This window comes from Falco peregrinus, chromosome 4 (assembly GCF_023634155.1).
Source record: "Falco peregrinus isolate bFalPer1 chromosome 4, bFalPer1.pri, whole genome shotgun sequence".
NCBI lineage: Eukaryota > Metazoa > Chordata > Aves > Falconiformes > Falconidae > Falco > Falco peregrinus.
The window spans coordinates 118,537,513-118,561,047 of NC_073724.1; the positions used below are offsets into that span (position 1 = coordinate 118,537,513).

Consider the following 23,535-nt stretch of genomic DNA (forward strand, 5'->3'; position numbering starts at 1 on the left):
GCAGCTAGCTAGGTCCCCGTGATTTACCCCAGCCCCAAGAACCTGCAGGTCCGTGTGGCTGAAAGCACACGCTCACATCTGTGGGACAGGCACAGCAAACTTCAGAGACAAGCACGTGTCCCCGAAGCCTGCAGAGGGGATTTTTTTTGTGGTATTCGCAGACTGTTTCATGTGTCAATACGAGAGGAGTGTAATTACCAGCTGAGAAACTGCAGGAAATAAGCCAAGGTTGAATGAACGAAATGGAAAATAAAGAGAAGCGCAGAGGACACACACATTTTAAAACTATTACGGAGGTATGTATTCACGTGCTCATGGGAGCCTGGGAATATATAAGAGCTCATGACTGCGAAGGAATGAATTCAAGGACCAGTCTATGGGGAGTATTTTTTTTCCCTGTGACTTCAAACTTCTCTCGGAGCTCGCAGAGTTTTAGTCAGCTGGCATGCAACAGAGGTACGACTTCCCCAAGGAAACTCTTCCTCGGCTTACGCTGGGAAGGCTGCTGGGAGAGTCCGGGAGGCAGAAGGCTGCAAGCAGAGGCGAAACCTCCTCCTCCTCCTCCTCCTCCTCCTCCTCCAGCCACAGAGCAGGTACGTGGAGACGTGCGCGAGACAGGGAGCCTGCTGGAAAGTTGAGCTTTTGGCTGCCGGAGAGATGGGGGCTCTGGTGGCTTAGAGGTGCAGCCTTTAAAAATAACACAGATGAGGAAGGTACCGTATAAATAAAATATACTGTGTTTATGAATAGGCTGAGGAACTGGCTAAACACATTGTGCAGATAGCTCTATCCACACAGCTGTATATTTAATCCATCAGGGACTGCAACGAGTTAGATCCTTTACGTTAAGGAGGCACCGGCTAGTTTATAACAGTACAGTTGTCATGTGCCTGCTTTCTTATTATTCTCTGTGTTTACAGTAATGGAAGATGGAGCGATGTGTTTAGGGTTTTTTCTCTTTCTTCACAGGACTTTAGTCTATTTATGGTGTTACTGCATTATAGCATGCTGAACCGGGAGTGCCGCAGAGATCAGCATTGTGCGCTGATTAAGTACTGCTTGCCCAGCTCTCTGACACTGAATCCTAGTACAGCCTTGGGCAAATCACATAGACCCCGGGCAAAATGGGCAAAATGCTGTTTAGCTCATCTGCTCTTCTTGCTATCAGAGCTGTCATTGAACTCTCTCTGTTGGAGACAAGGTGTGAGATGGCAGGGTTATTTTTCTGCTCTTGAGATCCTGACAGCTTGAATGTCACCTTGGGTGAACGGTGACTTACTGATAGTGTTTAGCTGCATCTGGACTGTTATCACGAGGAATTAAAGTTTAGACTTTTAGACTTTAAAACTTTAGTAGTTTTAGAAAATACTAGTTTATATAAAAGTCACAGACAATTTTCTAAAACCAAACCCTGTTGTATTTTTGATAAAAGTACAAATATGTTTCCCTTGAATAGAAGCCAGTTTGGCTTTCCACAAGAGTGGAAATTTGTTTTTTTAAGATGCAATCATTTCAACTTTAAAATCATGTTATTACTCTAAAATGCTGAAACCCTTTAATTTTCAATAAGAAAAATTTACAGTCAGTCATCTCTTTTTAAAGCAGATGGTTAGAGCTTAGTGACTGTATTAGTGCTTGGCCTTTTACTAATAAAATGATGGATGGATTCAAGGGGAGGTATCAGTATTGTGCAGTTCAAATCTATCAGAAATAATTCTCCTCACTTCATTGTATCTGCTGTTGGATCATATAAATTGAGCACACTATTTCTCAAACACTGACTCCACTGTCACTAAAAGAAAAACTGCTGAATTAAAAGCCGATTTTTCTTTTTCTTTTTGCTGCGCTTAGATTAAAGCTGGTGAGAAAAGATTCTCTTTTGGTTCCTGACTTTGAGTTTCTCCAGGAATTTTGTTCTCCAGGGAGAGAATTTCATGTTCAGATAGTTTAATCTGCAAATGCCAGTATGTGTCACTTTTTGTTGATGGAGGTGTTTTCATTTTCCCATCTGCTGCTGTCCCTTCACCCAGCCCCTCACTCACAAAGTCTCCAGGCTGGTGAGTTTCATGCAATTCTCATTCACTTACATTTTCTCTCCTGGAGAAAAAAAAGTGAATAAAGTAGGGGAACTGGTTAAACCCTGTGTGCCCAATTAATCAGAAACAATTTGGCTGGGGGGAAATGCTGTTGGCTGAACACCTGATAGAGGTGCATGTGGAGAGAGGACAGAGAAAGAAGGTAGCAGCTTCAAAAGATGGGAGAAAAGCCATGCTGGGATTACAGGAGATGGAGAAGTCCTTATTTTGATGTGTAGACTTGCCACTAGAGAGGCAGGAGGCTGCATGTGCCCACGGGAGACCAAGCACAGTGCAGATGGCATGAGCAAAACTAACTGGGAGAAGCAGCTCCTGGAGATGCCGTAGGGTCTCAAGAGCTGGAGCTATGCCTCCTTCTCAAAGGCTGGGGCTCGGGATGGCATGGGCTATTTATTTTTAATAGGGTTAATATTAATGTTATCTCCAGCTCCCTGGTGGGATGAATCACCAGGGAGTTATTCCAGTCGAAAAGGAGCAAGACTTGCCCCGCTCCTGCCCTTGCGGTTCAGACCCACTTTCTAAGGCGGGAGTTTGTTTTGTTTATTTCTCTGGCAAGTCTTATTTGACACAGGACTCAACCCAAAAGCAGTGCCTTAGAAAGCAGCAGCGTTACGGATGGACAGACTCCAAAAGGTCTGGAGGTTCAAGACACATAATCGTCAAGACATATTCTTGTTTATCTGAAACCCTTGGGAACCTGCAGCAGATTACGGACCAGTTTGTGAGAGCCAGCGGCTGGGATTTGCTTTTCCTTCTTGCTTGGGGCCATGCTGGGAAGGGGGTTTGGAGGAGAGGAGAGGCCTGATGAGGTGCCCCTGACTTCAGGTGACGTGGGGTGAAATCCAGCTGAAGTTCACAGAAACTGAGCAGGCAGCGATTGGTGAGGAGACCACAGGAAAATCAGGAATGGCCTGATTTCAGTCACAGGTGCAAACCCTTTGGCATCAGTGGGAAGGGACAGCCCTTGCTCTTTTGTGCTGCTGGGCAAAAGAGCTTGATTCTCCAATCTGCCTGATGGAGATGACCCAATCTGTATGATGGAGGTGACCTTTGCTCTGCAGACGTGGCTATCAGGCATACACCATGCTAATGTTTCAACAACACATTAAGGTGTAAACAGCTGGGTAGCCCAAAGCACAAAAAAACCCCGAAAATGGGATGTCAGCCAAATGCTTTACGGGCTTTGAAACTATATTTGCTGTCAGATACCCTTTAAGGAAAGGGCACAGATGATAAGGACAGTGCTGATCTTTCCCAGTGCAGTTGGTGTCCTCTAAGGCTGTGGTTTTAATGAATAAAAGTCCTGAGCAGCAGAATCAGTGCATGCCCTTCCCTCCTGCTTTGGCATTTGTTTCTGTCCAGGCTTTCTTCACAGTTCATCTGGCACAGCTGCTTGGGCACTCGGTAGAACAGCTTGAGGAACAGAGCTGGAGTTTTAAAAAGCACAACGAACAAAACCCCTGCTATTTTTACCCCTGCAAATCCAAACTTCCTGAAGAACACTCAACATCCAGGTGTAGAAAAATGTGAGGCTGCAATCATCCAGGACACTCACTGCTCTTCATTACAGGCATGATGTTTGTATTTAATCTCCAAATTGAATCAAAATATCCTATTTTTTTTAAAAAAAGAGCAGTATTTTTCTTTATCTGAAGACCTCGGATATTTGAGGTTTTCCTTGTGAAAGTGTCTGTGAGTTGCAATGGCTATTGCACGCTGCTGACTAGGCAAACTCTAAACTCAGAGCATCCAAAGGGCATTTAAACCTCTGGGCACCACCAGCCATCCCCAGCTTCAGCATGAGTTTCCTGCTTTTACCCCAAGGGGATTGCAGATGGAGGGCTTGTCCCAAGGGAGCATGCCAAAGGGATCAAGTGTAAACCAGCACTGCAGTCAGCTCCAACCAAGGGAAGCTCAAGAAACTACGTGCTTAGGGGCAGTTGATCAAAGCTTGTCTGATGAGAGCCCAGTCAAGGGGAACTCACCCAGGGCTGGGATAATCTCGCTGGCTGACTCTTCTCCTGAGACCTAAGTGTGGCTTTTTCTATCCATTGCACCTAATCGAGCCCTCTCCTGCCCACACGCATACTGCCGCCTCCTAGTAACATCTATGCCTCTCATTTCAGGGAGCATTGCAAAGCAAACGAGATGCTGAGAGCCCAGCTCTTTGGCGTATTATTTTAGCCATGGGAAAAATGCATTGCAACAGTTCAGGCTTGTGCGGTTGGGAGAAAGCAACAGAGAAGTCTGTGTAAAGGTGGGGTTTCTAGAAGCAGGACTTAATTAGCCAAAGGAAGTGAGGAAACCAACAATTAGATAGCTGCTCCAGCCCTAGAGGGCAGCACAAAATAATAAATAAAACGTTGAACTCGGGCAACGTGAAATCATCTAAAGCGCCACTTTTGCAGTGGGAATTTTTCCTAGCAGGTCCGATAGATTCAGCACTATGCACTTACTGCTAAAAATGCAGCAGCCCATCCGGGTTTTCGGACTCCTCTGCCTTTACCAAGGCCCCTAATTCCTGCTTTGTGCCATGAAAACCCTTTAAGTCAGGTGCCTTGTAGTGGCACTGGACCCCCATCCTGCCAGCACACTGATTAGTAGGACCACAGCAGAGAGAAAGAGTTATTTCTTCCAGGACAGGTTTCCAGATTCTGGGTTTTCTCAGCTGTGAATTTTAAACTTTTAATCCTCAAGCCACGTTTTCCTAAAGATGCAGAGAGTGATTTAGGTGCAGGGATAGGAGGCTGCAACCCTCCAGGAATGTAACTCACAGACACAAAACCCTAAAGTAAACGCTCCGCCTTGCACCGCGCAGGCAGCTAAACAATGGCATCAGCAACGATAAGTCACTTACTCCCCTGAGCAAACTCGTGGCCCGATCCTGATGGTTTCTCTGGCAAAACTCCCCCTGTTTCTCAACGCCTGCCCCAAGCAAGGGCTCCAGGATGTCACACAGTAGCTGACTCCGTCCAGAGCACAGCGGTGGCTAGGACCCAGCAAGAGCCTGGAGAGGAGTCCGGAGGAAGACAAGGAACATAATTTAAAGCAGACACTGTCCCAAATAAGGTTATTTCCCTGAAAATGCCTTTGTTCTAAAGTTACGAGTGAGCCTCTTGGCATCCTGAATGGGTGAAAGTGAAGCTGAAGAACAATTTCATCGGTACCAGGACTGAACCGGTTTTGAAGAGCTGGATATGCTTTTTAAAGACATGATAAGCAGTGTTTGGGGATGCGAGAAACCCTTGAAACAAGGTAAATGTGATATCTTCACGCTTTTTAACTCTGAAGGCTCTAACTTACTAGTAAAGTCCTGTGTGAAAAAGGATCAGACCCTGGGGAGTCTGGTTTGTGTTTTCTGTATTCTTTTGTATTTAACCTCTCTTTGGCACAGGAGAACGTCTCTGTTAATTGTCTCAGCAGTAACAAAAATTACCTTTGGGGGAAATTTGGAAGGTGCTGCTGTTGTTAGCTACAGGCAACATCTATGAAGTGGTTTCAGGGTTAATATTGCAATAGAGATGGAGGCAAATACTGTTCTGGAGTGGGAACTGGGCAAACTGGGTTTAAACTCTGATTATTCCATGATTTCAAATGTGTCTTGAGACAAATCACTGCTCTTCTCTGCCTTTGCCCTCCCGTCTCTTAAGAGGGTAAGCTGACACGTTTTGGGTACCATCCTTTTTCTAGATGCTAAACTATTTGACCAACTTCATAAGACTCCTTGGAAGTGTTATTCACTGAAATCACCTACATTTTTCAGCTGGGGATGGGGATGGGTGATTTTGAAGTACCTGGATGGAAAGCTGTGACTCTGAATGGGATTCAGAGCTTGATCTGAGGTATGCTGGGATATTTTATCACAGCCGCCAGTGAGAGCAAACTGGCACCAAGCATGAAGCTGCTGCAGCTCTGGGAAAGCCTCACAGCAATAAAAGCTCCTTTGGGTCGAGTTGCTGCTACTGCTGCTCCCGGACTGTTTTTGTAAGCTGTGGTTTGAGACACCATTGCCAGTGCCATCAGGCAGGGCTTAGCAGTGATGCTTTCTGACACCAGGGCAATGGGGGTCCTGTTGAGCCCTGAGCTCTGCACTGGGAGGGTGGGGGGTGGGGCGGGGGGGAGGGGTGGTGCAGGTGAGGCCTGAGAACTTCCCAGAAAGCAGAGAGGAGGGAGACACAGTGCTGCATCATTCTAGGCATTGCTGAGGAGGGTCTAAAGGTTGTCCAGGGAAAAACTAGGCAGGAAAAGCTCCTCAGCTGGACAGCAGAACTGAAAACCACCTTGGGAAGGGAATCTCTATGAGCAAGGAGGTTGTGCTGTACCATGAGGAGCGGCTGACCCTTCTCTGGATGGAGTCTGTGAGGTCTCATGTTGGAAGAGACCACTATGTCCTAGTGCTTCAGTGTGTGGCAGCCACCTTAGAAACACCCCTAGGGACAGCACCCTTGATTACTAAAGATCCGTCTTACACAGCAAGCCATTAAATCACATTTTTGTGTTTAAATACACCCATTTCCCAGTTGCTTTATAAACTTACAATTTAGGAAGTTTCAAAGCATGTAAAGACATTGGATTGTGTCAGGTTTATTATTTAAGAAGCAAAGGCACCATTTTTTGCACTGGCAGTGTGACAAGAGAAGACATCACGGAGCACACGGGATGCACACTGTCCATCAGGGTGGTGCCCTGTTTTGGGTAATATCCATGGAGACTTCCTCAGCTAAATTCATTGGATCTAAACAGAAACAATTTCCATTTGAGGGCTCTGAGTAAAGCCTTGTAATCATCGGTATGTTTGTCTTTTCTCTCAATTCCAGCAAACTAATACCCAAACAATAAAACTCATTTTCTCTTCCTTAGAGGAGGCACCCACTCCTCTAAGCCTGAGAAATAAGGAACAGAGTGGAAACGACAGAGATGTTATAGATTGTGGTATCGCAACTCCTCCTTCCATAGGATGATTCTGGCATATCTTGCAAACATTAATTAAAAGGGTTGAAAATGAATACTCTTAGTCTTGTTTTAGAGGAGAGGACCAGACTTCTGATCTTGCTGCTGAGCCCCAAAGACCAACTCCAAGCTCTTTCACCCTGGTGTCCCAGATCATCATCCATCACTAATTCTTTCCGTGAACTGGAAGGAATGTGCAATATGAAAACAGAGTAGCTGTGGTCTAAGCCTCCCTAGTTTCTCTCTTGCTAGGACACAACTCTCTCCTCTGGTTGGGAAGTGGAGGGATGGGCAGGTTCCCACAGTGAACCTGTTGGTATTGCTGTTTAGCAATTGCCGTTGCTGTGTGCAAGCATGGCCATCAGCTGCATCCCTCAAACAGTGACTATGTGGAGGGATGTCCACCAGCTGGGAATGATCCCATCTCTTTTGGTTCCAGCCTCCCAATGCTCTGTGCATTCTGAAGCCACTAAGTAATGGTATGTTGATGCAGGATTTTGGTAGCACATGTGCATGGGATTGGCGGGCATTTGGAGCTTGCCAGATATAGGCCTGCTCCCGGAAAACTTGAGAGCAGTGCTAGCTAAGCACACTGCTGCATGGTTTCCAGTTGGGAGTTAGCGAGTGCCTCGCTGGCTCTGGATGCAGGCAGGACCAGCTCAGATCTGCCTGCAAGAAGCCATACAAATACAGACAGATTCGGCATGTTTGCAACAGAGGCTATCATAACGAAGTGATATCTGGAGCTCACATCAGTAGTGACCAGAGACAGAGACCTCATTAGTGTCCATCTAGAAACAAGCTGTTTGAAGGACAGATGTTTTCCCTTGGCTTCGTTTGCATTTTTCTCCCATTGCCCAGTGACAGGCCTCCCAGTGTTGTTTGCTCCTTTTGCAGTTATTTCTATACTGTTTTCTGGAGTGCTTTGCAAACAGTTAAACTCTGATGAATTCTTTGTTTCACACAAACCCATTCCTTTTTATATCTTTCTCTTTGTAAGGCATCTGCTTTTGAATGTATTTAAAATGTATTTAAAAGCCTGCCCAAAATACCTGGGATGTATAAAATGGAAAACTAGCATTTGGGCAAAAAGTTCTCCATCCATTTTTTAAGCTGTTTATATAAATTCAACAAACCTGGATGGATGTATAAGAGCTCTTTGACACTCTGGGATGAGAGGAGTGGAAAATGTTGTGGATGGAAAATGAAACTGTTCCCAGTGCTTGTTTCTGTGCAGCACCCATCCTCTTTGCTCAGGACTGAATGGAGAAACTGTACCAGCAGCACACCTTGGATACTGCAAAAAGAAACATCAGGTGCTTGTAGCGGGTAACTCTCTGTTAAGGGGAACAGAAGCACCCATCTGCTGGCCTGACAGGGAAGCACATGAGGAGTGCTGCCTTCTGGGAGCTAAGATCCCAGATATTGTGGAGAGGGTACCACAACTTGTCAAAAGCATGGACTGCTATCTTCTGCCACTCTTCCCTGTGGGCACAAATGACACCGCAAAGCAGAACCTGGGCAGAATCAAGGAATACTATAAAGCCCTGGGGATGCAAATGAAAAATGTTGGTGCCCACCATTTGATTTTCCATCTTACCAGCGAAAGGAAAGGGTGCAGCCAGAAGTAGACATATAATGCACATCAACTTCTCGCTTTGCAGCTGGTGCCATCGTGAGGGGTTTGGCTTCTATGACAATGGGACATTCTTTGACTATAGCCTGTTAGGGAGGGCTGGGATCCATCTGTTTAGAAGAGGCAAGGGAAACTTAAGAGGAAAGGCTGAGAGAACTGGGCCTGTTTAGCCTAGAGAAGAGAAGACAAAGAGGGGATTTTATCAATGCCTACAAATATCTCAACGGTGACTGTCAGGAGGATGAGGCCAGGCTCTTTTCAGCGGTGCCCAGCAACAGGACAAGGGGCAACGGGCACAAACTGCAACACAGGAACTTCCATCCGAATACTTCTTTACTGTGAGGGTGATGGAGCATTGGGACAGGCTGCCCAGAGAGGCTGTGGGGTCTCCTCTGGAAACATTCAAACCCTCCTGGACATGGCTCTGTGCAATCTGCTCTAGGACAGCCTGCTGTAGCAGGATGTCAGTCTAGATGATCTCCAGAGGTCCCTTCCAACCCCAAACTTTCTGTGATTTTGTGATAAGACACCCCAAAACTCCACCCCAGTTTAAAGTATCTAAGCTCTTATGAGGAGAGTGATGGTAATTTGGTCTTCAGTGATCATCTTGCTCCATCATGCCAGACACACTGCCCAGCTAATCATCTGGACTTCATTGGGTGGCCTGAGTATCATCTAAGTAGCAGCTGAAATCACACCGGGACCATCCCATGAAATGCCTTGAACCTTCCTTTCAGGTCCTCATACAAATCTCTCTTTTTCCCACCAGGCTCAAAGGGATGCAAAGTACATAGGTAGGTTGTGAGTGCTGTAGGCTCAGAGATGGGTTAAATTATTGTACTACTTGCGTGCTGCTTCATGTTAGACAATGTTCTGGTGCCAGCTTTCACATGTATCGACCACTGTGTCACTTATGAAATCTAACCATAATTACTTTTACCAGCAGAACCATGAAACTGTACGTCATCTTCTTCCTGGCAGTGGTGAACAGAGGGACCGCTAACCATCAGCCCACAAAGGGGATGTCCTGTGAAATGGTAAGGCTGTGTCCCTGCTCAGGCCCCTTGAGATCTGGATGGGGTTGGACCTCACTTGTTACAGGCACTACACAAATAGCTATGGTCTCTGAGAAGGGAAACTCCCCAGGCCCAGGCCCAGGGTCTCTGTGATGGCAGAGGTGGGCTTTGCTGGCTTATTGGGTGCTCAGCAGGCTGTTCTCAGGCTGTGTCCTCGTAGTGACAGCACATGAAAGGGCAGGGGAAAAGAAGGATCATTATCTCAGTTTTTTTATAAGAGGGAGCTGGTTAAAGGACATTTGACCTGATTTCATCAAGACTGTACAGGGATTCTGTGGCTCAGACAGAGGAAGAACTTAGACGAAAATCAACTCCTTTACATTACACCTAAGTGCTTTGTGCTTTAAATACATCTATACCAGCCCTTTTGTAATAACAGGGAGACTGACCTCCTCTGCCCTAACACAACATTGCTGCCAGGGCAGTCACACCTGATTTCTGCTTGAGATAATAGAAGTGACAAAGCCTCTTGCTCCAGTACAAAATTTGGTCCTTGATTTTTTGCAAGCACCTGGTGCAATATTATAAATGTTATTCACATCTGAACTTTCCCCCTTCCCTATCCAAGTGCTTCTGACTGTAACAGGCTGTTTAAAAATACTTTTTTTTTTTTCCTGAATGTTGAAGCTGTTCAGCACAAATCCTCAAGAATTTCCAAAATAGGAAAAAAAATAATTTGCTAGCTGTACACATCTCCCTTATGGGACTCATTCCATTCCTGCCCACCCTGCCGTATTGCTGCACTTCCTGAATTCCAAAGAAATTAAGACCTAGTATATATAAAGATCTTGGGAAGGTGGCTGGGTAGCTCAGTTCATTGGCTGAAAATGGAAGACTGATGAAGCCACTGTAAACATGACAGCTTGGATCCCATGTATCATAGTCACATGAAGGCTGGGTGAGACACACAATAATCCAAGCAGATTTGTCCTGTCCTGTTTCTTGATGGGTCACAGATCAGGTTGATTGCTTAGAAATAAACACATGATTGTTTCCACCACTCCACTGTAAACTGCTTCTATCAAGCCAACAGCCCAAGGTTCTATGCAACTAGGCTGGGATAAATTTGCCCCCAACAGAAAACACATTGCAGTCGAGGGCTGGGATGCTCGTCTGGTATAAATTAACAGCTCAGCATCACTAATGTCGGTGTTGATCATCTTCTTTCACTGGGTATTTCGTCCAATGGAAGAAGGAGGGTGTAAATCCAAACACAGCTTAAATAAAGAGGGAGCTACTGGATTAGCTGATGGGTCCATTGAGAGTCCTGGTTACTTCACTTGATTGTTTTTCGTTACAGCCTTGCTGTTTTACATGGTAAAATTTCATCCCAGATACCATGGAAGAGGCAGGAGTCAGAAACCTTCTCTGACACCATTAGTGCTCCTGTTGTTGAACCAAGGTCTTGTAAAAGAGGTTTTAGGAAGTAAACAGTCCCTACCAAACCCCTGACGTGGGAGTGAGCTGCACTGATGATACAAGTTACTCCACATCTACCTGTTTGTGAGACAACAAGGCATAGCTTAAATGTCAGGAGGTTCTTCCTAATTCACATTGCCAAGGAGAGGGGCTTCAACTAGTCCATGTTTTACCTCCCAAAGAAAGATATTTCTGCTAATTCATGTTAACTGGCAAAGGAGGCACTATAATTTATAGAACAGAAGCAGATATAGAACAGATTTTAGCAAATTATGTCTTACCTTGCTTTGAGGTGATACAAGAGCATGGGCATAACTGGTCATCATAGGTCAGCTGATATGTGGTACCTGGGCAAATTGCTAAGGTTTGGTGGTCTAACCAAGGGTACTTGGGCAGCTCTTCTAGAGGATGGGTATGGACGCCTTGCAAGTGGAAGTCAGTGCCAAGTGGCTCCACCCAAAATTCTTAAGTTCAAGTTCTCATGAGTAGAGATATAGGAGAAAACAAGTGGAGGCTTGGATCCAGCTGCTTTGTTTGTAGGGCTCTTCCCAAGGTGGGTGACAATTTCCACCCAGTGCTAAGCAGTGAAGAACTGGAGTCAGAATCCAAATGATGCTCAACTTTTGAGCTGTTGGGTCATTTTTTTGCCAGCACCTGAAAAGACCAGCTGCTCCCCATCTTGCAGTACTTCTTTCCAATGGACTTCAAACAAACCAGTGGCAGCAGTGGCAGAGGTGATGAAGACAGGACATGAGACCGGCAAAAACCTCTTTTCCAGCCTCAGGCTGCCAACCCACTGGGCTGTGGGATGGGACGAGGGAAGATGCACACAAACAGATTCTGTTTGTTCCATCCCATTGAGATGTGCTTCATCTTTTCTTCCTAGTGCTGATGAGAATAAAATTCATGCAGTTTGAGCCTTGGGGGGACAAAAAATGGTGCAGAACAGACTAGATAAGAAATTCAGTGAGGATCAAAATAGTCGGTGAAAAGGAATGAAAGTTGTTTTTTTTTAAAAAGGGACAGGAAATGTTATAGGATTAACTGGCAGACAGTGGGAGGTATAGATTTTATCAGTCCCTTTTATCATTGGGAGGGTTCAGTGGATGCAGATTAAAGGGCCAGTCCTGCAAGGTACCTGATGAACTGGGACTGACCTCTCCCCCATCAACTTCAGTGAAAACCAGCCGACTGGCATCAACGGGAATTGGATCAGGACTTTGTTAAGATGCTGGGTGCCCAGAGGGAGTGGAGGGTGCTCAACATTTGTTGACATCTGGCTCAAAGCGTGGGAAGAAACCTGGCATCTGCCTTAGGCTGAAAAGGGGCTACTACTTTTTCACTCTGGATTTTTGTATCTTTCCAGCTTCTCTGTCTTCCACAAACCAAGCGAGAAGAGACTTCCTGCTCTATTATTTGGAGCTAAGTCTGACTCTGTGCACAGTTCAGCTCAAAAGAAGCAATTCTACAGTGGCTTTCCAGGCAAGAAATAATGTCAGGGAGAAGCCATAAAATTCCCTTCTCCTTTTTTCTAGTTTGTTTACCTAGGGGCAATTTGAATGAGTTGGAGGGGGAAAAGGAAGGGGTTCAGGTTTTAATATGCCATTTACTTTGGATCTTTGGGAAAGATGTATCATGGGAAGGACTGCAGAGCAGCCTGCGTATATCTAGGGTTTGGATGCGCATTTACACTTTTCTGGCACATTTTTGTGTGGTGTCCAAAACACACATGATGCAAAAGAGGTTCACAAAATGCTGACTGTTCCCTCATTTCTAAACAGGCCTGCCACTTCATTCACCTAAAGTTCACATGAAACAGATGGTTATTAATATTTTTCACTTTTAATGTTTTTTTTAATGTCTGAAAGGCTTTGCGTCATGGAATCTGGATTCTGCTTCTCCACAGAAGTTAAGATTCAACAGATTTTTTTCTTTCTTGTCTTTCTGATCTTTCTACAAACAGTATATGACCTACGCACCCAAATACATTCATAACAAGAGTTTTCCTCCAGTGAATTAAATGCTGCCTAAGCCTTTCACATTCCACTTCCTCCTGATGCTGTATGTTTTCCTTAATAACAAAATACAGCTTAACATTTATGCAAGGATGATTATGTTCATGTTTCCAATGTTTCTTATGAACGCACACTCCAAAATTTGCTCTGGACACAGCTTGGGTCCTAGGATCAATGAAACAGTCATGCATCTAGAAGATGAATTTGACTTTGACACTTGGGTTTTTTTCTCTTCCCTGCTGCTGAGAATTGGACTGAAAAGGCATGACCCTCACTGCACATCACAGCTTTCTTCCTCTCAAAATCTGGTTTTACACAATTTGTCCTTTCCATGTGGTATCAGAGGTGTCTTGTGTGGGTGGTTTCGTAAGGTGTGCTCCCCATACAAGGAGAATGGAACTGTTGCCTTAGGAAAAGGATAAGCATGGATGGTAAAAGCAGGAAGAGTTTGGAGATTTGCATCAGAAATGTTTCGGTTGTTGAATGGCTCATTCAGTTAAAGATGCATTGCTTAATTAAGCCAAGGCTAAAGGAAGACATGATCAAATATTTGAGGGTGTGACTAAGGAGACATAGGTTTTGTACTATAGAATCCTTATACGTTGCTCCACCTCCTAGCTACAGGACCTACGCTGCCAACGAGTGAAGCCCTTCCAAGTACTATTTACTATTGCAAGTAGAGCTTGCAAAATCTAATACAGTGATGAAGCTGAGAAAATTAAACATCAGAACAAAAGTGAGGAAAAGGTGCTTGATTGCAATGGAAAGAGGGCAAAACTCTTTCAGTTGGGACTATTAAAATGAGCCTGGGAGAAATGTACAGAAAAGAGAATATTTAGTGGGTATCTCATGCAGATGAAACTCTACTGTTGTAAGTCAGAAATGTCTTTAAAATGAAATAAGTGTTAATAGCTGCAAGGAAGCATTAGAATTGTTGTTCTTGCCATCTGAACACTCAGAGAAAGCAGTGTGATCAGTGTTTCAGAAGAAGGATCTGCCTGGATGCTGAATGTTATTTTCTTTATATTTCATGCAAAGATGTTTTTCATTTGTCAAGTGACAACCCCTTTTCTCTCTCTTTCTGGCAGGTCAACTTGCAGGCATTTTGCCACAACAAAGACCTCCACCAGATCCCTCATGAGCTCCATCCGAACATAAACAAAATAGATCTGTCTGGAAATCTGATTCAAAGCATCCCTGAAATGCCGTCATCATTTTACACTTCCCTCCAGTGCCTGGATTTAAGCTCTAACCAGATAAGTTTCATCATGCCTGGAGTCTTTGCACACATGACAAGTTTGCTGGAAATAAATTTAGCCTACAATCACTTATATGAACTTGCTCAGAATGGGACAGAGGGGATTGGACTTCTACCCAAGGTGGAAATACTGGACTTGTCCCACAACAGTCTGTACAATGGGATGGCTGAGTATTTCATTAAACAAGCTCCAGCACTGCGGTATCTTTCCTTGGCAGACAACAGTATTATAATGATATCACACAAGATGTTTCAGGGATCTCCCAACCTTGTGGAGATAGATCTTCAGAGTAATATCATAATGGAAATAGAAGAAGGTGCTTTTGAGACTCTAGTGAACCTTTCCAAACTCAATCTCTCCATGAATTCCATTACTTGCATCTCTGATTTCAACCTCAGGCAGCTGGAGATACTTGACCTTAGCAGGAATAGCATTGAGACCTTCCACACCACAAAGTCAGATGATGAATATAGCTTAAGATGTTTGGATCTGAGTGAAAACAAACTGTTTCAGTTCCCAGTCTTCCCCCAGGTAAACAAGTTGGTAACTCTGAATTTATCAAAGAATTTAATCCAGTTTACTGCTGAATCCTCTCATAATCAAATGGACTATATGGAAAATGAATGGCTAGATGCTTCTTTTCATCTTCTTGATCAGAAGCAAAGCAGAAACAAAAGTTCTCTTTATTTATCCCACCTTGTATATTTAGACTTAAGTTATAATGAAATCAAATCCATTCCGGATGAGTTCTTTGAATCAATGTTGTCCCTTCACACCCTTAATCTCAGTAAAAACTGTCTTCAGGCGTTTTCAGTAACTTATGACAGTGCATTGACCTCCCTAACTGTCCTTGACTTGAGCTATAATGCTTTGCAGAACCTTCTCCTAGATGCTGGCACTTTGTCAAATTTGAAGGAGCTCTATATTCAAAGCAACCATCTTCAGACCCTGCAATTTAATATCTTCTCAAGTCTTCCTAGCCTCAGACTGCTTAATCTACAGAGCAATAATATCAGCCTTTGCAGCATGTACTCAGGATTAGCTAAGCAAAGACTTGCTGGAGAGCAAAGCGGTTGTGTATCATTTGTTGATTCTCCCAGTCTTCAGTACTTGTACCTAGCTGACAACATGCTGAACATCCTACCAGCGTACACCTTCTACAAGACTTCTCTGGTTGTCTTGGACCTCTCCATAAACCCCGGACTGAAAATAGAAGTTAAAGCATTATCAGGACTGGAAAAGTCTCTGGAATATTTGTACTTACATGGCAATAGCCTGACAGATTTAAATATTGACTTGCCTTGTTTTAGTCACCTTAAACATTTAAACCTCTCTGAAAATCAGCTGAACTGGCTGCCAAAGTGGGGTAGTGACTCTCCACTGGAAGTTCTGGACCTACGGAACAATAGGTTTAGTACATTACAGAACAGCAATATTTTAGCATTAGAAAACTCACTTAAAAACTTGTATCTCACTGGGAATCCACTCAGCTGCTGTGGAAACATCTGGCTTTCATCAATGATCCAGAACAAAAATGTCCAGATCCCCAATGTGGAGCACTTAACGTGCCAGCACACTCAGAACTTCAGGTACCAGGAAGAGATGCACATTGGGAACATTAGACCAGAAGACTGTGAAAAAGAGGATCTGAAGAAAATCAATTTCCTTATTATATTAACATTTGTGTTGGTTTTATCTGTGATCATCATTGGCGTGGGTTCATTCTTTTGCTTCCGCAGGCAAAACTTTAGCCATCAGTTTAAAGCATAGGAACACAAAATGCCTTGAAAACCGAAGAAATCAGGTGCTACACTGCCAGTGTGTAGAATGAAGGGTAAAATTCTCATCTTTGATTTTTAACTGTGGACGTTAAGGCAGTTTCAAAGTGCCCCTGAACTGCACCAGTATGCTGCTCTGGGTTGCAGGGACTGGAAGGAGAATTTGCCATGTTTTGCACTTGCTTCATTCACAAGCAGATCTGCTGAAAACATTTATACCATGGTAGAAGAGGCCACTGTAAAGTCCTGCTGTTGTTTCAAAGGATGTGTGATTTAAACCAGATCAAAAGAAAACAGCCTCTAAGGTCTTGAGACCTTTCACTAAGCTCAAAGATATTTTGTGATGTCACCTTCACAGAAAGACTTTATGAAAACTGAGCATTGCAACTGATTCACCTTTTTATGACAGTCATTGATGACATCAACTTAGTAGGAAAGCCCTTCTCAAAGTTATGTACCCCGATGAGATATTTCGATTTGGTCTGAGCTTTGCTTTTTCCTAACTGGTTAGCTCCTAACCCTTCTTAAACTGAAATCATACAAAACTATGCCAGGGCAGGCCAAAATACAATCTTTCACTCCTTGAAGTTGGTTGCAAATCTCCCATGAGTTCCAAAACAATGAGGATTTAGCTAAAAAAGAAAATTACAGTTTGTGTCTCAATGCTGCCTTTTAGAAAATCCACGGCTGACGATAGGAACCAAATGGGTTCCTTGGTGGTAGGAACCTCTTTGGATACCTCCCTTTGCTCGCAGTGTGTTGCTCCAGCCACGGTGGCAAGACATGAGAGGTAGATGAGGTCAACTAGTCTTGGCACTTAGTACCCACGAGGGATGTAAGAGAAATCTCAGGCATGAAACAGCTGCACTATACCTTACCCAGATCTGCTCAGAAGGTTACAGGTCCACAGTTCAACTCAAAGAGGAGAAATTTGCCCCTCACGTGCAATACATATTTAACTGGGTTTAATGTGAAGAAATTCATCTCTGGGGTGAATGATTTTTAAAAGAAAAATCTTGGAGAATGAATTTCAGCCAGCTAACATTGGACTGAAATGTTTGTATTTCTAAGGAAAACTGTTGGGAGTTCACTGCATACAGTTACGTTTCAATGCAAAAGAACAATATATCTATTTTTAAAGGTCACAGGAGGTTAGACAGCAAAAAGGTTTTTTAAGGATAGTGGTGCAAAACACTACACAGGGAACCTAGTCCTGGGCCATTATTGAGATCAGATGTCCACTATCTTTCCTTAAAAAGATTTTATGGTCTAGAGGATTGGCTGCAAAAAAAGTTATGTAGGACCTCATTCTGTGATGGGTTCAACATGTCCACGCTGCTGCGCTGCTAAAAGCTGACACTGACATATGTCCCGTACTTTGACATGGCAAAGTCACCCTTTTGAAAAAAAGCTCACCAAAAGTGGGAGCCTGACCTACTAACAGGGTTCAACGGCTTCGAAAGGAGCTATATCAGGTGTTCTGTTAAAGCCAGGAACTGTACGTTAAGGCACATAAGGCAAATAGAGGTCAGACCAAAACCTGTCCGGGTAAATAACTCAGAGACAAATTGCTGCTTCATTTCTGTTTATTCCAGCTAGTGAATGTCCAAATTAACACACTACAAAAAGGTGTATAATTCTATTTTTAAAGCAGTTATGTAAGGAACTGGCTGGTAGTTTTCATCGTGGAATTTTGTACAATAAAACCACCTTTGACTTTTATAAAAAGCACAGGGTTGTGAATATATTAAAGCACCAGCTTGGAATGCTCCACAGATGAAAAGCTATGTCTTCCTATTTTTCTACGGTGTGCAGATCTCACTTTAGACCTTTAGCCTCTGGTCCTGAAGAAGGGACGCCTGCTCCATATCTTAGACTACAACCAATGGAGAACAAGGAGATCTACTCAAGGCGTAGGCAAGCAATTGCACAAACCGTCAGCAGCAATAGGGTCTGATCTAATGCCTCCAAGAGCCAACAAAACTCGTTGGGTCTAGCCCTTATTCTTGTACGCGAAAGGATGCACAAGCAGAAATCCCAGGGATTAGCTGGAAGCCTGATGCTGAAGTTTGTCGGCTTTTCCTTTAGTGTGAAAGCAAGCTGAGCTGTACACCCAGACACAGGCTAATTTAGCCACACACCGAGTTCATGCCTTTTGTGTCAAGCATGGCAAGATTATATCTTCTTCTGAGAGCCAATATTAGCTTGGCTGCCATGCCTGGAATTAGTTAATAACCTGATGACAGAGCCAAACCTATTTAATTAACAGTATTAATACTGCTTTTGTTTGGCTCTACAAAAAGGAAGTGCTTGTTATTACTAAACATCTGGGACTAATTAGACTTCCATTAACTTCCCTGGGAGCAGAAACAGCTTTCTCGAGGAATAAGCCTCAGGAGTAAAACACAGCATGGCTCATTTAGATTTCTCCGTTAGCAGCATAAGCAACCAAGAAGTGACACGAGCCCTCTCCAGCCAACTATTATTCTGGATAGGATGAGGAGCATGAGGGAAAGAAAACAGCGAAGAGAGGGAAAACAGGGAGAAATGGGAGCTTGCTATGATATTATTCCTCAAAATAGAGGTATGCAGATGACAGCCCCAACTCTTGCCTCCCCTGTCTGCTGGTGTGCCTAGAAGCAGCCCCAACACCAAAGTACGTGATCCTGCATCAAACATAGCTGTTAATCAACATCACACATCCTTCTGTCAGTTCGCCCCATTGTCCTAATAGGCTGGCATGATTCAGGCTGTTTTGACTGTAATTTTGCAACCAAAATTTATACCCTCATTCCTTGCTTTTTCATAAAGTCCTTGCAACAGCCTCTGTTGATGCAAAGAAAGCTCATGCTGCTAAGCAAGGAGTATCATTCTAGGATTCTGGGATACATAGCAGAACATGTGGGACTTATGCAGCCTATGCAAACTTTTTTTAAAAAAAATTGTTGCATGCAACAAGTGGCTTCCTTTGCAACTGTTTGCATGGGACAGGACAATAGGTCTCCCTCAAATATTTCCTACCACAGCTTGCTGCGGTTTGTTCCCCAAAACAATCTTCTGCAGTGGAATCAAATAGATATAAGTACTGGAAGCACTAGAAACACTCCCAGAGAGAGTCCCTAAAGGTTCAGCAAGTCATGACTCATGTTGGCCATCCACGGAAAGCCAAGCCTCAGTTTTCAAAGGCGTTGGCTCTTCCTGCAAAGCCAAGACAACACAATACCCTAGCAGAGTACCAGAGCCTCTGGTTGCAGACCTCTCTGCAGGGACTCTGCTCAGCCCTGAACTAGCCAGGGTGGATTAGTATAAAACACAGTAAGTGCCTCCTAGGAGTAAGTGCCTCTGAAACGGAGCCCAGAACATTTGCTTTCCTATTCCTAACCATTCCCCATGCCATTCAGTACCCTCTTAATTGCCTGGGAAGAAACAAACCAAAACCACAACCTGAATTTCCTGTATCCCCACAGAAGAGAAAAACATGTCTTACCATGCAAGGCAAGGTATCCTCTGGCCATATCTATTATTTTCCATAAACAACTGCCTATTCTGTTTGTGCACACATGTGCAATGCACAGACGCACGCAGCCTAGTATAAGAAACACATCACTTCGGGATTAGCTTTGTTTAACCTAAATTAGAACAGCCTGTACTAAATGATCTTCTATAATAACAAACAGCCTGTGGTGCTGGTGCCTGTGGATTCCTATTTCATGCATGTCCTTGTGCAGAAATTTGGTCAAGATTTTCAAAAGTGATCAGTGATTCATTTCAGATGCCTAGATTTGCAGCCTGCATCTCACCAATCCTGAAACGTCTGATTTTCTAGAAAACTGAGTCCATCTCCTCTCACAACTAAGGCTCTGTAGTATGTCTTATACAAGCCCCAGAAAAAAGTGATATTGTCCAGATGTATATATAATTCTTTCACTTACTCCTTTCTAATGATAGTTGCCTGCTCTGTTAGAGCTGTGTTGAGCATCTGGAGAGCTGAAATACAGCAAAGCTACCCACCAACACGTCCTCTGCCCTATAGTCTGCTCTCAGATAGACCAAGTTAGATATCTCCTCCCTCACAGAGCCATCATTCACCTTCTGTTGCAGCTTAATTTGAGTGAAAGAGGAAAATTATCTATAAGGAAAGAACAAAAATTAAGTCCAGAGTCTGCAGCTTTCCAGCAACGCTGCAACTATGCAGCCAGAGCAGATTTTGGTTCATGGATTGATGAAGGTCCAAACAGATTTTTCCAAGAAAAAAGAGGGAAGGGGGATGAGAAGAGTTGAGAGCCATCAGAGAGCTCAGGGTGAGCAATGGGAAAAGGAGAAAACAAAGTTTTAGTGTAATTCCCTCCAAACAGTGGAGAGCTGAAAATTCTCCAGAGGAACAGGTGGTAATAGGTACCTACCCACCTCTCCCCAGGCCAGGAGGTCAGAGGAGATCTGTGGAGCTTCAGCCCATTTCTTGTAGTGGAAAAGTGAGGAGAGAGCCTAGGAAACAGATTACAGAGGAGCAGAAATCAAAGCTGATAGAAGTGAAAAAGGGAAGGGAAATGGGGAAGAGAAGAGGGGTTTAGTAAAATTCAGCTCTTTATGAGGTGTGACTGAGAAGTGTAACTGTAAACTGAAGAGCATCCGAGAGAGAGGGATGGGAAAAGCTTTGCAAAGAGGCAGTGAGAGCTGAGCTGTGCAGAGCAGAGGGAGACACAGGTATCTTGGCTAGGCAACATGCTAGCTGCCTGTGAATATGTGACACGTGAGCAGAGGTGGACATCAGCACATGAGGGTTGACAAACAGAAATATATAGTAACCAGGGAAACAGGGTGAAAACTAAATGGGAGGGAAAAGAGACTGAATAAGCACAGAAGAACTTTCCAAGGAGGGCCCGTCGGTCTGTGCAACATTCTTTCACAAGCAAAGACATTTGGAGGCTGATGCAACATGACACTAAACAAAATTTTGGCAAATATAAGGGAACAGTCCTGCAACTCTGGGAGAGTCACTTTTCTCCCAAGCTATTGATCATTGCTCTTCTGTCTTATTGCAGAGCCAAGTTAGTTCCACAGATTTCCTCCTCCTGCCCATTTCTAGAAGTCATTGCATCAAAGACACATATTTTCCAGTTCATAAGCAGTATTCTTCATGAAGAAACATTCTGGAAGGTGACAACAGAAGAGATTCCTCTCTACAGTTTCTGACTTCCCCAGAAAATGGAGTGGAGAGGGGACTCCACAGCGCCAGAGACCAGGCCAGAGGAGGAGAGAAACCCATTTTCAGGCAGGAAAATTTCCTTCACCAAGGAGAAGGTTTGGGACAGGCAGCTGGGCAGGAAGCGTGGTGTGGGGAGAACAGAAGGGGAATAAGCACAGCTAAACCAGGAATTTGGAAGACAAATATGGAAGGAATGGTGAGGATTAAAGCAGGAGCAGAAGCAGAGAGTGCAGCAATACAGGGCAGAAATAAAGGAAAGGAAGGGTGCACACCACTTTAAGCAACATTTCTGTACTTAAGCTGATGGGACAGAACCTTTGCCGTATTTGTGGATGACTCCAGATGGAGCAGTGGTTGATACGTTGGAGGCAGAGCTGCTATTCAGAGGTACCTTCTACGTCAGAGCAATGGTCTGACAGAAACTTCATGACGATCAGCAAAGACCTGCATCTTGGACAGAACAAGCTCATGCAACACTCCAGGTGAGGGACGAGATGACTGCAAAGCAGCTTTGCAGAAGAGGACCTGAGGGTCTGGGTCGACAACAAGTTGTCCATGAATCACCATCATGCCCTAGTGACAATGAAATCCAGCTGCATATTGAGATGTATTTGCAAAAGCTTAGAAAGTCAAGAGGCACTGTTATTCCCCTCTCTTTGGCAGATCTAACACCACACACATCTGGTTGCTGTGTCCAGCTGTGGGCCTCCCAGTGCAAGGGAGATACTGACAAACTGGAGTGAGTCCAGCAGAGGCCACCAAGATGGTCAGGGGGCTGGGGCATATGATAATTGAGAAAGGGATGGAGGGAACTAGGCTTGTTCAGCCTGGAGAAGAGAAAGTTTTGCAGGGAAAATCTTTTGTCAATACTGAAAGGGCAGTTACAAAGAAGACAGCATTAGCCCTCCCAGGAGTATTGAGTTAAAGGACAAGATGCAACTGCTGAGAGTTGCAACCTGGAAAGTTCAGATTGAACGTAAGGAAAAAATTCTTCATAATGAGAAAGGTCAAACTCTGGAAAATCCTCAGAGATTTTCAAAACTTTTTAGGGCAAGGCCCTGAGCAACCACTTTCTGACATTGAAGTTGTCCTTTGTTTGATCAGGGAGCTGGAATGGAGCTCTCCAAAGGCCCCTTCCAACCTGAATTACTCTCTGAACCTTCGCCAGAGAAGAATGGGTCACATACTTTGGTGAGGAATAGAGTAGCAGAGAAACTTCTGAGCAACAGAGTCTGTTAGTGGTATCTAGTCCCTGCACTGAAGCTGCGGAAGGGATTTGGCAGTAGAAGTGTCCAGAGAGATGGCAAAAGGTGTTGATGATGTCCTATGTGGGCAGAGTTAGTCAAATCGTGGAAGTCTGAGTTCACATAATATTTTGGGTTGGCGGATTTTTTTCATTTTTATAGCTCAAAATAAAAATTACTTTTTCCAAAATTTTCTGTGAAAATCCTGAAAAACGTGAAGTTGGGAAACATTTGCTTTGTAAGGCCAGAGCTTCAGTTTGAATTAGGTATTCCCGCTGCAGTAAACACATTCTCAAAAAAAAATTTATTGCAACATCCAGTTTGCTTTTACTATCTTTGTTCAAGAGAAGATGAAGAAATGTTTGATTCGGCTAATGCTAAATAACGTGGTCCCCAATTATCACTAAAACAAAACAAAGCAAGACAAAAGAAAATAAAAACAAAATGTTAGGCTGCTGAAACTATACAAGTCTTTTCATGTCTTAACACATCGAGTAGTGCTGTGAAACAGGAAGAATATAAAATAAAATAATGGCAGTAACCTTTTGAAAATCCAGAAGAGAATTCTGAGGCAAGATTTTATTTCAAAAACATTTTTTATTGTAAAACTTCCTTCCATCATGAGTACTCATATCATAATTCCTGCTTTTTAAAGAATATTTACAAGTTTTATGACCCTAGTGCCTTTCACTTTAAAATGTTGTAACAAAAAATTCTGGCAAGAAACATAGATTGAAGAGTTTCAAACCCCCAGCTTCATTAATTGTTGCTTATTCTTGGAAAAAGCTCTTTGTAACAGACATTAGCATATGTTTCTTGCCTTACATATGTGATTCAAGACCATATGTTTCATCTA

At 43.7% G+C, this 23,535-nt stretch overlaps 1 protein-coding gene across 4 annotated transcripts; it reads left to right on the plus strand.

Annotated features, from left to right (window-relative positions):
* The first annotated feature begins 222 nt into the window (after positions 1–222).
* Positions 223–23,164, plus strand: LRRC32 (leucine rich repeat containing 32). 4 transcript variants are annotated; one of them, XM_055802840.1, is made up of 3 exons: positions 223–593; positions 9,626–9,719; positions 14,281–23,164. In XM_055802840.1, the coding sequence occupies exons 2-3, from the start codon at positions 9,633–9,635 to the stop codon at positions 16,219–16,221; spliced, it is 2,028 nt and encodes a 675-aa protein (XP_055658815.1). In that variant the 5' UTR covers positions 223–593; positions 9,626–9,632; the 3' UTR covers positions 16,222–23,164. The 4 variants fall into 4 exon arrangements, with proteins under 4 accessions (XP_055658815.1, XP_027633694.1, XP_005231193.1 ...); XM_027777893.2 differs by having other exon boundaries at positions 9,629–9,719; positions 14,281–23,163; XM_005231136.3 differs by lacking the exon at positions 223–593 and adding an exon at positions 2,080–5,351 and having other exon boundaries at positions 9,629–9,719; positions 14,281–23,163.
* The last annotated feature ends 371 nt before the right edge of the window (positions 23,165–23,535 follow it).